Source organism: Macaca nemestrina, chromosome 1 (assembly GCF_043159975.1).
Source record: "Macaca nemestrina isolate mMacNem1 chromosome 1, mMacNem.hap1, whole genome shotgun sequence".
Classification (NCBI taxonomy): Eukaryota; Metazoa; Chordata; class Mammalia; order Primates; family Cercopithecidae; genus Macaca; species Macaca nemestrina.
In genome coordinates, this window is record NC_092125.1 from 136169742 (window position 1) to 136183280 (window position 13539).

The following is a 13539-nucleotide window of genomic DNA, read 5'->3' on the forward strand; positions in this document are numbered from 1 at the left end:
AGCACTTAGCAGAAGCAAGCCTTATTTCCATCATCCTTTGCTAGCATTCCATGAATGTTAGATTTTCTTCTCTTGATTGACATTATTCCTAATTCATGATCTGACTTCATCACTTCACAACATCATGCGCTCTGCCTGCTTTTCACAGGGGAAGTGCCTCACCCTCTTGTAGCTTATGAACGATGGAGCAGAGGGTTAGCAGTCCATTGGCTCCCTGGTGCCTTTTCCAAATTGTCACCCTTCTCCCTCTGCTGTTTCTTCCACCTGGAGGATTCTCTTCCCCTTTCCTGACCTCACGCCTCCACCTGCACCACTTGCCATCCTGCCTTCACCTTATCCTTCAGGGTTTAGCTCGGATGACACCTCTTCTAGAAAATCTCTGACCCCTCAGCCTGGGTTAGATACACATTGTCACTGCTCATATAACAGTTTGTGTCACTTCTGCCACAGCCCTTGTCACAGGGTATTGCAATTGTTATTAATATAGGCTCTTTAAGGTCACACACTATCCTTTCTGTATAAATTTCAAGTGTCTGGCTCCTTATAAATGTTTTCTGAATGTATGAAACACAGCTTTTCTGTACGTATGATTTTTTTACTTCATGTCATATTTAAAAACCTATTTATATACTTTAATTTGCTTCTGAAAGTAATTGTTTGGGATTGTTTGACAATTCAAACAACCAGAAAGGTTTTGTAAATATATTCAAGATATTCGTTCATTCATGTATTCATTCATTCATTAAGCTCTGAAACATTATATTCAGCACCTATTATGTGCTGGATCAAAGCTGCCTGTCTAGGATCTCAAGCTGGGCAGATGGACGCATAAGCTAATGATGATAAGGCAGTGTAGTAGGTGCAGAGATGAAAATATGCCCAGGATATTCTAAACCACTGGGCAGGGAGGGTAATCGGTAAAGGAGATTACTTAGGTGTTGTGAAGACTGAGCTGAAACTAAATAGCTTAATTGGCATGTACTAGGTGAAAAAGACAGGATGGGGTATTCTGGCAGAGGGGAGGCATGAGCAAACATGGAAACACGGAGCACAGTACACAATGCAATAGAAGCAGTTAAGGCTTATGGGAATAAATTGGCAGGCATGCATTTTGCAAATATTATTCTATTTAATGCTTATACCAACATCGTGAGTTTGATACTGTCATTCTCATTTCATTGATAAGGAAAATTAGTGGCAGAATAGTTAAGTAATTGGCTCATAGTCACACAGCTAATGAGTGCAAAACTGATTTTAATGCAAATTTGACTTCTAAATTATTTCCTTAATCACTATGTGAATGTTGACTTTCTACTTTCACTGTGAAACATGAACTATCTCTTTTGACCGATTTAGATATCATACATTTGATCAAAAGTTGTATGCTTATATTTATCAGGTTAAACTAATACTCATATTTTATATCTATAACATGTCCAATGCCAGTGTCCTGATTTGCATCATTGGCACCACATAGCACTATGGTAACATGTACTATGTTGATGAACTTTCTGTCTCTGTCTTTTTATTGTTTTCCACTGTCCAAATTTGATAATATCATGAAACATTGCGTACTGTTATATCAGTGATTAAGCATTACATGCCAGTTACACATGGGAAAATCTGAGCTTCTGATTCTAAACCATGCTAAAACTTATTTTGAAATAAAAACAGCATCCAATGTAAGTAACTGATTACTTTCATAATTGAAAAGAGGAAAGAAGAAAAGTAATTGAATTCAGAAAGTACAGAACAAAAGAGAGACTTCTCATCTCTATCTCCTGTGCTACCTTGAATCATGCTGAGCACACAGAGACTGAAATTAGGGTGAGTTAGAAACTTTACATGGATTACTTTATTTAAACCTCAAAATGGCCATTTTATAGATAATGAAACAGACTCAGAGAACCCATGCTCTCAACCATTATACCACACTGTTCCCATATTTTTGATTTTAGGTGTCCAAGAACTACTTCAATTAGGTTTTTGAGTTTTTAAAGATCAACTCTTTGAACATTTTTTTTCTTCATTTTTCTCTGCAATTATTGGTTATTTTATTGAGTTCAAACAGTTTTCCAAGGAGTCTGGCGTATTATTCCTTGAGATAACTGAAATAACCAGGTATATTCGACATATAATTCAATCTGACACTAGCCCTTCATGAATAGCAAAAGATATTTATAAAATTAATAACAATTATATTTTGTACTGCACTGTATGGAAATTGTTTAGCCTTTAATGTATCACAAGACAGTTCCTGGCCCAGAGTGGATATTAAATGTTGTATTTGTTGAATAAATGTCAAAAGACTGATAAATAATAGAACTATGTCATAGGCAAACATGTCTTTTGGGGAAAAAAAGTCAACTTTTAGATATCCTTTACATGTAACTTATCCTTTGTCAGTTGTATACACACACACACACACACACACGAAATAGGTATAAAGGAGATAGATAGATAGATAGATAGATAGATAGATAGATAGATAGATAGATAGATTTCAGGTTTATACTGAATGAAATACATATATATACATATATATCTGATACATGAGTGATATATTCTGATATAAGCCTGAAATATTTTCATCTTTCACATATTACAATTTGGATATCCAAGTAATTACTTGTCTTTCTGTTATTGTTTCCAATTAGATAAGAGAGTGTGATTAAGAAAATAGAGTTGATCCATTACAGTACTACAGACTAGTGCTATTAGGCAACTTGCTGCCATTCTCATAAAAATTATGCAATTTAAACTGGAAGATGCAAGTGCTTGCTTCTATTACAAACAAGAACCCTTTTCTACTTCATAATATGCTCAATTACCTTTAGATTGATCCATGAATAAATTATAATCCAAATAGACTTCTTTACTTTAAAGCTTTGCTGGCTTAAGGTATCATTGTTGATTCATTATGTTGTCACTTTTCTATCGGCAATGTAATGCTTTTTATATCTGGATAGAGACAGTTTTAGTGTAAGATACTGTTATCTTTAAATGAGTAGGATTTAGCCTTTCTGGTGAGAACAAATTCATCAATGATGAATCCCTGGAGAAACTATTGAAACAAAAATCACACCATTTCTGAGCTTTGTTCAGTTCATCAGTTACAAAGCAGCTTTTGATAGTCCTAAAGAACTTTTTCCTTTGTTTAAGAAATATAGCATGACGCTCAAAACCTCTCACTTTGAGTTACCGCAGGCTACAACTTTTCTGTAAGAAAATAATGAATGAAGAGGAAAAGCTCCTGCTGCTGGCACTGTCAGGTCCTGCTGCTTCTCCTCCTGCAATAGGAAATCAATTAACTATATGTTCAGGCAGAGATTTGAACTAAATGCTTTATTAATCATCACTGATTGCACACACACACAGTGACCAACTATGCATTCATCTTCACTCTTTCTTAGCTTTGTTTTGCTTGCTTGCTTTTTCCTTTTTTTTTTTTTTTTTTTTTCCCAAGATCAGAACACAAACATATGCCTCAATGTGGTATGTGTAAAGGTGATCGGGTGTTCCTTTGGTGTAGGAGGGAATTGATGTTTTCTGTTTTCAGAAAACTTAATTTTTTAAATGTTCGGTACTCAAATATCCTTAGGACCACTTTAATATATACAACGTATTTTTAAAGCACTTAAATTTTCAAACTAATAAGGAAAGCAAAATGTCTACGGCAGCCTTGAAGTTTTGGAAGCTGGTACTGTGCCATAGTCTCTGAGAGCTCCACGTAGCAGTGAGGAATTAAACAAAAATGAACCCAATTTGATTTGGAGATTCTTGGTGGAAGGTTGAAGGAGCAGTCACTGATATTTGGTATTTTTTTGCTTTCAATTAAAAAAAATTGGCAAGTTTTCCTTTTAGTCCATTAATTCTTCTAACCAATGCACAAAGAAAATCCTGTAGGAATCTTTATGTTAAATTGAGATTCTCTCTTTAGGACTAATTATAAAACCAATTAGCACATTAGAAACTTAGCATGTTAGCCAGGGGAAGGCTGTGTAACATAATTTATGTATGGCAAATGTGGTCAATCATTGCAAAAAATGACAGAAAGTGTCAGGCTGTTGGATATTTACACAGGCTGTATTATATTCAGCATCAAAAGATTTTCAAATATTTATTGTTGTTATTACCATTGTTGAAACAATTTGAAATCATTATGGTTTAAATTTAACTCCATTCATTGTCTGCATTTGGATAAAGAATAATCTAAATGAAAAAAAAATGCTATCCTCTGATGTACACTTAAAGGAAGATAGATTTGAAAGTTCCAAGAATGATTTATTTTGAATGGCCTTTACAAAACTCTTAGGTGACATTAGACGATGTTGAGTAAGGTAAAGCCCAAACAGAGAATCATGTAAACCCCAACAGGGAAAATAATGGTTCTGATTTTCATGGAGCCTGCTAACATGAGGCATCTGCTAGAACCAGAGGTCATATGTTTCAACACGTAACCATTCTTGATGGTCTTTGAGTATATGAGATTAGGATTGAGATGGCCTTGAGGTATAAGAGAAACACGCAGGGGGTGACATTCTGAAGATTTATATCATGTGGACATGTGCTCACCACTTTATGTGATGTTTTCTAGACCCCAAAGGCATGTCTTTGGCACCAAGTGTAATCCCTAACACCTCATATGCCCCAAGAAAAAGCCACTTCATAAAAGGACATTTCAAAAAAGCATTGTCTTTTCTATATTAAGGATGCTTATATATGTGATAAGGAGGACTTGTCTTATACTCTTATTTATTTTATGCTTTTAGCAAGTCAGTATCACTTGTTTTATAGCAAAATAGATACAAAATACTATCTCCCTCCATATCATTTCATATTACTGCAACCATTAAATATTACAATTTAGGAAAGCATTAAGGTATAGAGATGAAGTACTCAGTTCTAGTCTAATTGTATATAAATTAATTTGGCATTCATAACATTGTTCCCATTTACTTGACTTGTTGACATCATTATAATGAATTGATAATGGAAGTAACAATCTTAGATATTTCCACATAAATATGTTCTTCACTAATATAAATTACAGTTGCAGTTTGCACTTCAGCTTAATTGGAACATGGTTTAAGTTTAGCTTACCTACTCTACTGAGGTCTCTAGAGGACCAGAGAACTCATTTTCCTTGGGCGTTATGCAAGATGAAATGTGGAGGCCAGTGTTTTGAAACAAGTGTGATTTTTCACCAAAATACTTGCTAGGTCAGAGATCAGGGTGACCTTGGAGTGCTGTAGTTTTCCAAACCTCCATCAGCTAGATAAATGGGCTTTATTCTGTAGGAGAGAGAGTGTATTTTTGCAGTCTTATGAAAAAGACCTAGCAATTCCAGGTTACAGGCCGACACAAAACATTTGGAATTCAGTGATGTCTATCACCAGCAGTATGTGTCAGTAAAAGTGAAGATCAAAGGTTCTAGAAGAGGGGAAGGACAAAGTGAAGAGAAAATAATTGTGGGATAATGAATGGTATGAGGGCATTTTCGTGTTAACTTGAAACCACTTAGCATTTTTCCATGACGCCCAGGTATCTTTCTAAATGAACTTTGTAAAGTACAATTGAATAACCTTGAAATTTAAAGCTCCGTGATGTGATTTTGAATACTGATGGAGTTTGTTTAAGCACTGTAATATTTCCTCTCCTTTTCATTTCTGTTTTTGCCTCCATGTAAAATAAAATTTATTTTCTGTGTAGAGAAATCAATATTTTTACCATTTTGTTTTTCAGCTATTCCAGTAAATTGCAATCAACATTAGTTACAATCTTTAAAGAGATGTAGTAAGAATTTGAACACAATAAAATAGAGATCTAGATGAGAACTTTGGCAAAGTACCTTTGCTATTGACAAAAGCATTTGTCAGGGACTACAACTGTGTCTATATCATGCTAAAAACCTGATGAAGGGGAAAAAAGCATCAATAGATTTCACCTTCTGTCTATATAAACCAAACAAATGGTTTAACTAATAGCTATTGTTTTAAGTGAATGGGTTTGGTTTGCCATTGTGAACTTTTTTCCATTTAGAAATGTATTTTAATTAACATTTGTATATGTAATACACAAATATTTGGTAAAAGTATTGTACTGTTGTGTTCTTTTTAATAATTAATGGAACCTGATACCTAGAAGACTAGTGGTCCAAAACAATGAGTGAAAACCTAGTTACAGTATACATGAAATAATCCCTAGACACACATTTGTTTGTTGATAATATTTATATGTTTATATCTTCCCATTTTTCTCTTCTCTGAGCTAACATGCTTTCTTATTTGTGTGTTTTCCTTTTAGAAACTGCCAAGTTTTGGACCTTATCTTGAACAGCGCAAGAAAATCATAGCAGAAAACAAGATTAGACTGAAAGAACAAAATGCAGCTTTTTCACCACTTAAGAGAAACTGTTTTATCCCCAAATGGCCTGTTCCTACCGTCAAGGTAAAAATTATGCCAACTATATAAGTATACCTACTTTACTATACAAATATAGCTAAAATGTTTATTTACTGCTTAAATGTATCACTAATTTGGCTTTAGAAATACAATGAAAGTTTTTTTTTTTAAATCTGTCCATGGTGAAAACTGCATTTAAATTATAAAATAATCCTTTTTATTTGCATATTTTATACTTTCTAGAACACTGTCAAGCATGCCTTTCTTGAAAATTTTTATATACATTAAATGTGTCAGGAGATATTAAGATGAAATTCCTTGTTTTCTTATGGTCATTTAAAAATTATTTTAATCTATAATTAACTCCAACAATCTTATGTTAGTCATGTATGTAGCACAACTCAGTTATCAATAAGCACATCAATATCAGTGTGATCCCTTGAAAGTTTTGGGAAAACATTCTCTGGTTTGGCCTCTGGAAAGCCTGGACATTTATTTGGTTCTCAGGAGATTATTTTCTGGTAATAACAAAAATTATAATTAAGATGGGATTATGAGTATATGTTACCTTTCTTGACTTTTTTCCTTAAACTTTTCATTTTGACAGAAATGTAGATTCACATGTAGTTGTAAGAAATAATACAGAGAGGTCTTGTGTACCCTTTATCCAGTTTCACCTACGGTAACATGTTGCAAAACTGTAGTATGATATCACAACCAGCATATTGACACAGACACAATTTACCAATCCTATTCAAGTTTTTCCAGTTTTACTTCTATGTGTGTGTTGCATATAGTTCTGTACAATTTTGTCATATATGTAGGTTCATGTATCCACCACCACAGTCAAGATACAAAACAGTCCCATCACCACCAGGATGCCTCAGGTAGCCCTTTTGTAACCACACCTTCTTTTTTTCTGCCCCTCTTCAAGACAGTATTGTTTCCAGGCAGTCATAATGAGAAAAAAAGGAGGTGTTATTGGATGGCATTCTCTCTGAAATCATCATCACTAAAATGTACTTTGCAGTTACTGAAATTCATTCTTCTGTATTTGATGACACTCTACTCCTACATTGCCATTTTCTGTTTGAAACATCAGCTGAAAAGCTTGCTTTTATGTGCTCGCAAGTAGACCTCACTGAAATTCATCTTTAGCAGTCAACTGGAGATTGGAACCCTTAAAAATTCCCTCTACCTATGAAGAAAAAAAAAAATGTGTCTCATGCTAAAAACAGTGGAGTTTAGACTCAGTGTTCCAAGCAATACAGAGTTCTGCAAGGGCAAAGGGAGTGGCTGACCACAAAGTGTACCAACACTTCAATGCCATCATTCTAAATAAAATGAACATTTGGGACTTGTAACAGCATAAAAGCCCCAAATCATCTCTTGAGTTCATATTAAATTATTTTTGTGCTACTGAAAGTATGAACTGAACAAACTGAACACTGATGGAATGTGAAGGCCAGAACCTACAACCCTTCATGAGCCTTTTTCCCCCATCTGTGGCTATGACTACTATATGATTTGGAGATACAGTGTGTCTGGAGTTGGTTCCTGCCCGTGGGTTCATGGTCTCGCTGACCTCGAGAATGAAGCTGCGGACCTTCGTGGTGAGTGTTATAGCTCTTAAAGGTGGCACGGACCCAAAGAGTGAGCAACAGCAAGATTTATTCTGAAGAGCAAAAGAACAAAGCTTCCACAGCATGGAAGGGGACCCGAGCAGGTTGCCACAGCTGGCTGGAGTGGCCAGCTTTTATTCCCTTATTGTCCCCTCCCATGTTCTGTTTTTGTCCTATCAGAGTGCTGTTTTTTCAATCCTCCCTGCGATTGGCTACTTTTAGGATCCTGCTGATTGGTGCGTTTTACAGAGCGCAGATTGGTGCATTTTACATAGCCCTGATTGGTACATTTTTACAGAGTGCTGATTGGTGCATTTTACAATCCTAGCTACAGAGTGCTGATTGGTGCATTTTACAATCCTCTTGTAAGAAAAGTTCTCCAAGTCCCCACTCAACCCAGGAAGTCCTGTTGACTTCAACTCTCAATAGGAATTTTCTCAGCTTTCTCTTCTTAATCAATTTGAATTAAATGTACGATCTCCATCTCTAGGCATCTTTTCCTTAGGTGTAAAAATTTCTGAAGGAAGATATTATTTATATTTGAAATAAAAGAAGTGCAAGATGATTATGAAAGCATTTTGACCTTTTCTAGCCCTCAAATCTTTCAGGGATTATATTTTAAATACTGATAACCTAGACAAAAAACAAAACAGAACAAACAAAAAATCTACTGTGGTTGAATGAAAGCTTGTAGATCATTAATCAAAAAAAAATCAGTCTCCAACTCCCAGCGCGAGCGACACAGAAGACCGGTGATTTCTGCATTTTCAACTGAGGTACTGGGTTCATCTCACTGGGGAGTGCCAGACGATCAGTGCTGGTCAGCTGCTGCAGCCCGACCAGCGAGAGCTGAAGCAGGGCGAGGCATTGCCTCACCTGGGAAGCGCAAGGGGGAAGGGAATCCCTTTTCCTAGCCAGGGGAACTGAGACACACAACACCTGGAAAATCGGGTAACTCCCACCCCAATACTGCGCTTTAAGCAAACAGGCACACCAGGAGATCATATCCCACACCTGGCCGGGAGGGTCCCACACCCACGGAGCCTCCCTCATTGCTAGCACAGCAGTCTGTGATCTACCGGCAAGGCAGCAGCGAGGCTGGGGGAGGGGTGCCCGCCATTGCTGAGGCTTAAGTAGGTAAACAAAGCTGCTGGGAAGCTCGAACTGGGTGGAGCTCACAGCAGCTCAAGGAAACCTGCCTGTCTCTGTAGACTCCACCTCTGGGGACAGGGCAATAACAAACGCAGCCGAAACCTCTGCAGACGCAAACGACTCTGTCTGACAGCTTTGAAGAGAGCAGTGGATCTCCCAGCACGGAGGTTGAGATCTGAGAAGGGACAGACTCCCTGCTCAAGTGGGTCCCTGACCCCTGAGTAGCCTAACTGGGAGACATCCCCCACTAGGGGCAATCTGACACCCCACACCTCACAGGGTGGAGTACACCCCTGAGAGGAAGCTTCCAAAGCAAGAATCAGACAGGTACACTCGCTGTTCAGAAATATTCTATCTTCTGCAGCCTCTGCTGCTGATACCCAGGCAAACAGGGTCTGGAGTGGACCTCAAGCAATCTCCAACAGACCTACAGCTGAGGGTCCTGACTGTTAGAAGGAAAACTATCAAACAGGAAGGACACCTACACCAAAACCCCATCAGTACATCACCATCATCAAAGACCAGAGGCAGATAAAACCACAAAGATGGGGAAAAAGCAGGGCAGAAAAGCTGGAAATTCAAAAAATAAGAGCGCATCTCCCCCGGCAAAGGAGCGCAGCTCATCGCCAGCAACGGATCAAAGCTGGACGGAGAATGACTTTGACGAGATGAGAGAAGAAGGCTTCAGTCCATCAAATTTCTCAGAGCTAAAGGAGGAATTACGTACCCAGCACAAAGAAACTAAAAATCTTGAAAAAAAAGTGGAAGAATTGATGGCTAGAGTAATTAATGCAGCGAAGGTCATAAACGAAATGAAAGAGATGAAAACCATGACACGAGAAATACGTGACAAATGCACAAGCTTCAGTAACGGACTCGATCAACTGGAAGAAAGAGTATCTGCGATTGAGGATCAAATGAATGAAATGAAGCGAGAAGAGAAACCAAAAGAAAAAAGAAGAAAAAGAAATGAACAAAGCCTGCAAGAAGTATGGGATTATGTAAAAAGACCAAATCTACGTCTGATTGGGGTGCCTGAAAGTGAGGGGGAAAATGGAACCAAGTTGGAAAACACTCTTCAGGATATCATCCAGGAGAACTTCCCCAACCTAGTAGGGCAGGCCAACATTCAAATCCAGGAAATACAGAGAACGCCACAAAGATACTCCTCGAGAAGAGCAACTCCAAGACACATAATTGCCAGATTCACCAAAGTTAAAATGAAGGAAAAAATCTTAAGGGCAGCCAGAGAGAAAGGTCGGGTTACCCACAAAGGGAAGCCCATCAGACTAACAGCAGATCTCTCGGCAGAAACTCTCCAAGCCAGAAGAGAGTGGGGGCCAATATTCAACATTCTTAAAGAAAAGAATTTTAAACCCAGAATTTCATATCCAGCCAAACTAAGTTTCATAAGTGAAGGAGAAATAAAATCCTTTACAGATAAGCAAATGCTTAGAGATTTTGTCACCACTAGGCCTGCCTTACAAGAGACCCTGAAGGAAGCACTAAACATGGAAAGGAACAACCAGTACCAGCCATTGCAAAAACATGCCAAAATGTAAAGACCATCGAGGCTAGGAAGAAACTGCATCAACTAACGAGCAAAATAACCAGTTAATATCATAATGGCAGGATCAAGTTCACACATAACAATCTTAACCTGAAATGTAAATGGACTAAATGCTCCAATTAAAAGACACAGACTGGCAAACTGGATCAAGAGTCAAGACCCATCAGTCTGCTGTATTCAGGAGACCCATCTCACACGCAGAGACATACATAGGCTCAAAATAAAGGGATGGAGGAAGATTTACCAAGCAAATGGAGAACAAAAAAAAGCAGGGGTTGCAATACTAGTCTCTGATAAAACAGACTTTAAACCATCAAAGATCAAAAGAGACAAAGAAGGCCATTACATAATGGTAAAGGGATCAATTCAACAGGAAGAGCTAACTATCCTAAATATATATGCACCCAATACAGGAGCACCCAGATTCATAAAGCAAGTCCTTAGAGACTTAGAAAGAGACTTAGACTCCCATACAATAATAATGGGAGACTTCAACACTCCACTGTCAACATTAGACAGATCAACGAGACAGAAAGTTAACAAGGATATCCAGGAATTGAACTCATCTCTGCAGCAAGCAGACCTAATAGACATCTACAGAACTCTCCACCCCAAATCAACAGAATATACATTCTTCTCAGCACCACATTGTACTTACTCCAAAATCGACCACGTAATTGGAAGTAAAGCACTCCTCAGCAAATGTACAAGAACAGAAATTATAACAAACTGTCTCTCAGACCACAGTGCAATCAAACTACAACTCAGGACTAAGAAACTCAATCAAAACCGCTCAACTACATGGAAACTGAAACACCTGCTCCTGAATGACTACTGGGTACAGAACGAAATGAAGGCAGAAATAAAGATGTTCTTTGAAACCAATGAGAACAAAGATACAACATACCAGAATCTCTGGGACACATTTAAAGCAGTGTGTAGAGGGAAATTTATAGCACTAAATGCCCACAAGAGAAAGCAGGAAAGATCTAAAATTGACACTCTAACATCACAATTAAAAGAACTAGAGAAGCAAGAGCAAACACATTTGAAAGCTAGCAGAAGGCAAGAAATAACTAAGATCAGAGCAGAACTGAAGGAGATAGAGACACAAAAAACCCTCCAAAAAATCAATGAATCCAGGAGTTGGTTTTTTGAAAAGATCAACAAAATTGACAGACCACTAGCAAGACTAATAAAGAAGAAAAGAGAGAAGAATCAAATCGACGCAATTAAAAATGATAAAGGGGATATCACCACCGACCCCACAGAAATACAAAGTACCATCAGAGAATACTATAAACACCTCTACGCAAATAAACTGGAAAATCTAGAAGAAATGGATAATTTCCTGGACACTTGCACTCTTCCAAGACCAAACCAGGAAGAAGTTGAATCCCTGAATAGACCAATAGCAGGCTCTGAAATTGAGGCAATAATTAATAGCCTACCAACCAAAAAAAGTCCAGGACCAGATGGATTCACAGCTGAATTCTACCAGAGGTACAAGGAGGAGTTGGTGCCATTCCTTCTGAAACTATTCCAATCAATAGAAAAAGAGGGAATCCTCCCTAACTCATTTTATGAGGCCAACATCATCCTGATACCAAAGCCAGGCAGAGACACAACAAAAAAAGAGAATTTTAGACCAATATCCCTGATGAACATCGATGCAAAAATCCTCAATAAAATACTGGCAAACCGGATTCAGCAACACATCAAAAAGCTTATCCACCATGATCAAGTGGGCTTCATCCCTGGGATGCAAGGCTGGTTCAACATTCGCAAATCAATAAACATAATCCAGCATATAAACAGAACCAAAGACAAGAACCACATGATTATCTCAATAGATGCAGAAAAGGCTTTTGACAAAATTCAACAGCCCTTCATGCTAAAAACGCTCAATAAATTCGGTATTGATGGAACGTACCTCAAAATAATAAGAGCTATTTATGACAAACCCACAGCCAATATCATACTGAATGGGCAAAAACTGGAAAAATTCCCTTTGAAAACTGGCACAAGACAGGGATGCCCTCTCTCACCACTCCTATTCAACATAGTGTTGGAAGTTCTGGCTAGGGCAATGAGGCAAGAGAAAGAAATCAAAGGTATTCAGTTAGGAAAAGAAGAAGTCAAATTGTCCCTGTTTGCAGATGACATGATTGTATATTTAGAAAACCCCATTGTCTCAGCCCAAAATCTCCTTAAGCCGATAAGCAACTTCAGCAAAGTCTCAGGATACAAAATTAATGTGCAAAAATCACAAGCATTCTTATACACCAGTAACAGACAAACAGAGAGCCAAATCAGGAATGAACTTCCATTCACAATTGCTTCAAAGAGAATAAAATACCTAGGAATCCAACTTACAAGGGATGTAAAGGACCTCTTCAAGGAGAACTACAAACCACTGCTCAGTGAAATCAAAGAGGACACAAACAAATGGAAGAACATACCATGCTCATGGATAGGAAGAATCAATATCGTGAAAATGGCCATACTGCCCAAGGTAATTTATAGATTCAATGCCATCCCCATCAAGCTACCAATGAGTTTCTTCACAGAATTGGAAAAAACTGCTTTAAAGTTCATATGGAACCAAAAAAGAGCCCGCATCTCCAAGACAATCCTAAGTCAAAAGGACAAAGCTGGAGGCATCACGCTACCTGACTTCAAACTATACTACAAGGCTACAGTAACCAAAACAGCATGGTACTGGTACCAAAACAGAGATATAGACCAATGGAAGAGAACAGAGTCCTCAGAAATAATACCACACATCTA

General features: G+C 37.7%; 1 protein-coding gene and 1 long non-coding RNA gene across 7 annotated transcripts in view; one reads left to right on the plus strand and one right to left on the minus strand.

Annotated features, from left to right (window-relative positions):
- Window positions 1-13539, plus strand: part of LOC105485445 (dihydropyrimidine dehydrogenase) — an 875814-nt gene that overhangs the window by 842443 nt on the left and 19832 nt on the right. For all 6 annotated transcript variants that reach the window (XM_011747801.2, XM_024793997.2, XM_071074657.1 and 3 more), the window contains one exon: window positions 6307-6450. In XM_011747801.2, coding sequence (XP_011746103.2) covers window positions 6307-6450 — 144 coding nt within the window. The remainder of the gene's footprint in view (window positions 1-6306; window positions 6451-13539) is intronic.
- Window positions 1-13539, minus strand: part of LOC112427362 (uncharacterized) — a 137001-nt gene that overhangs the window by 78848 nt on the left and 44614 nt on the right. The window lies entirely within an intron of this gene.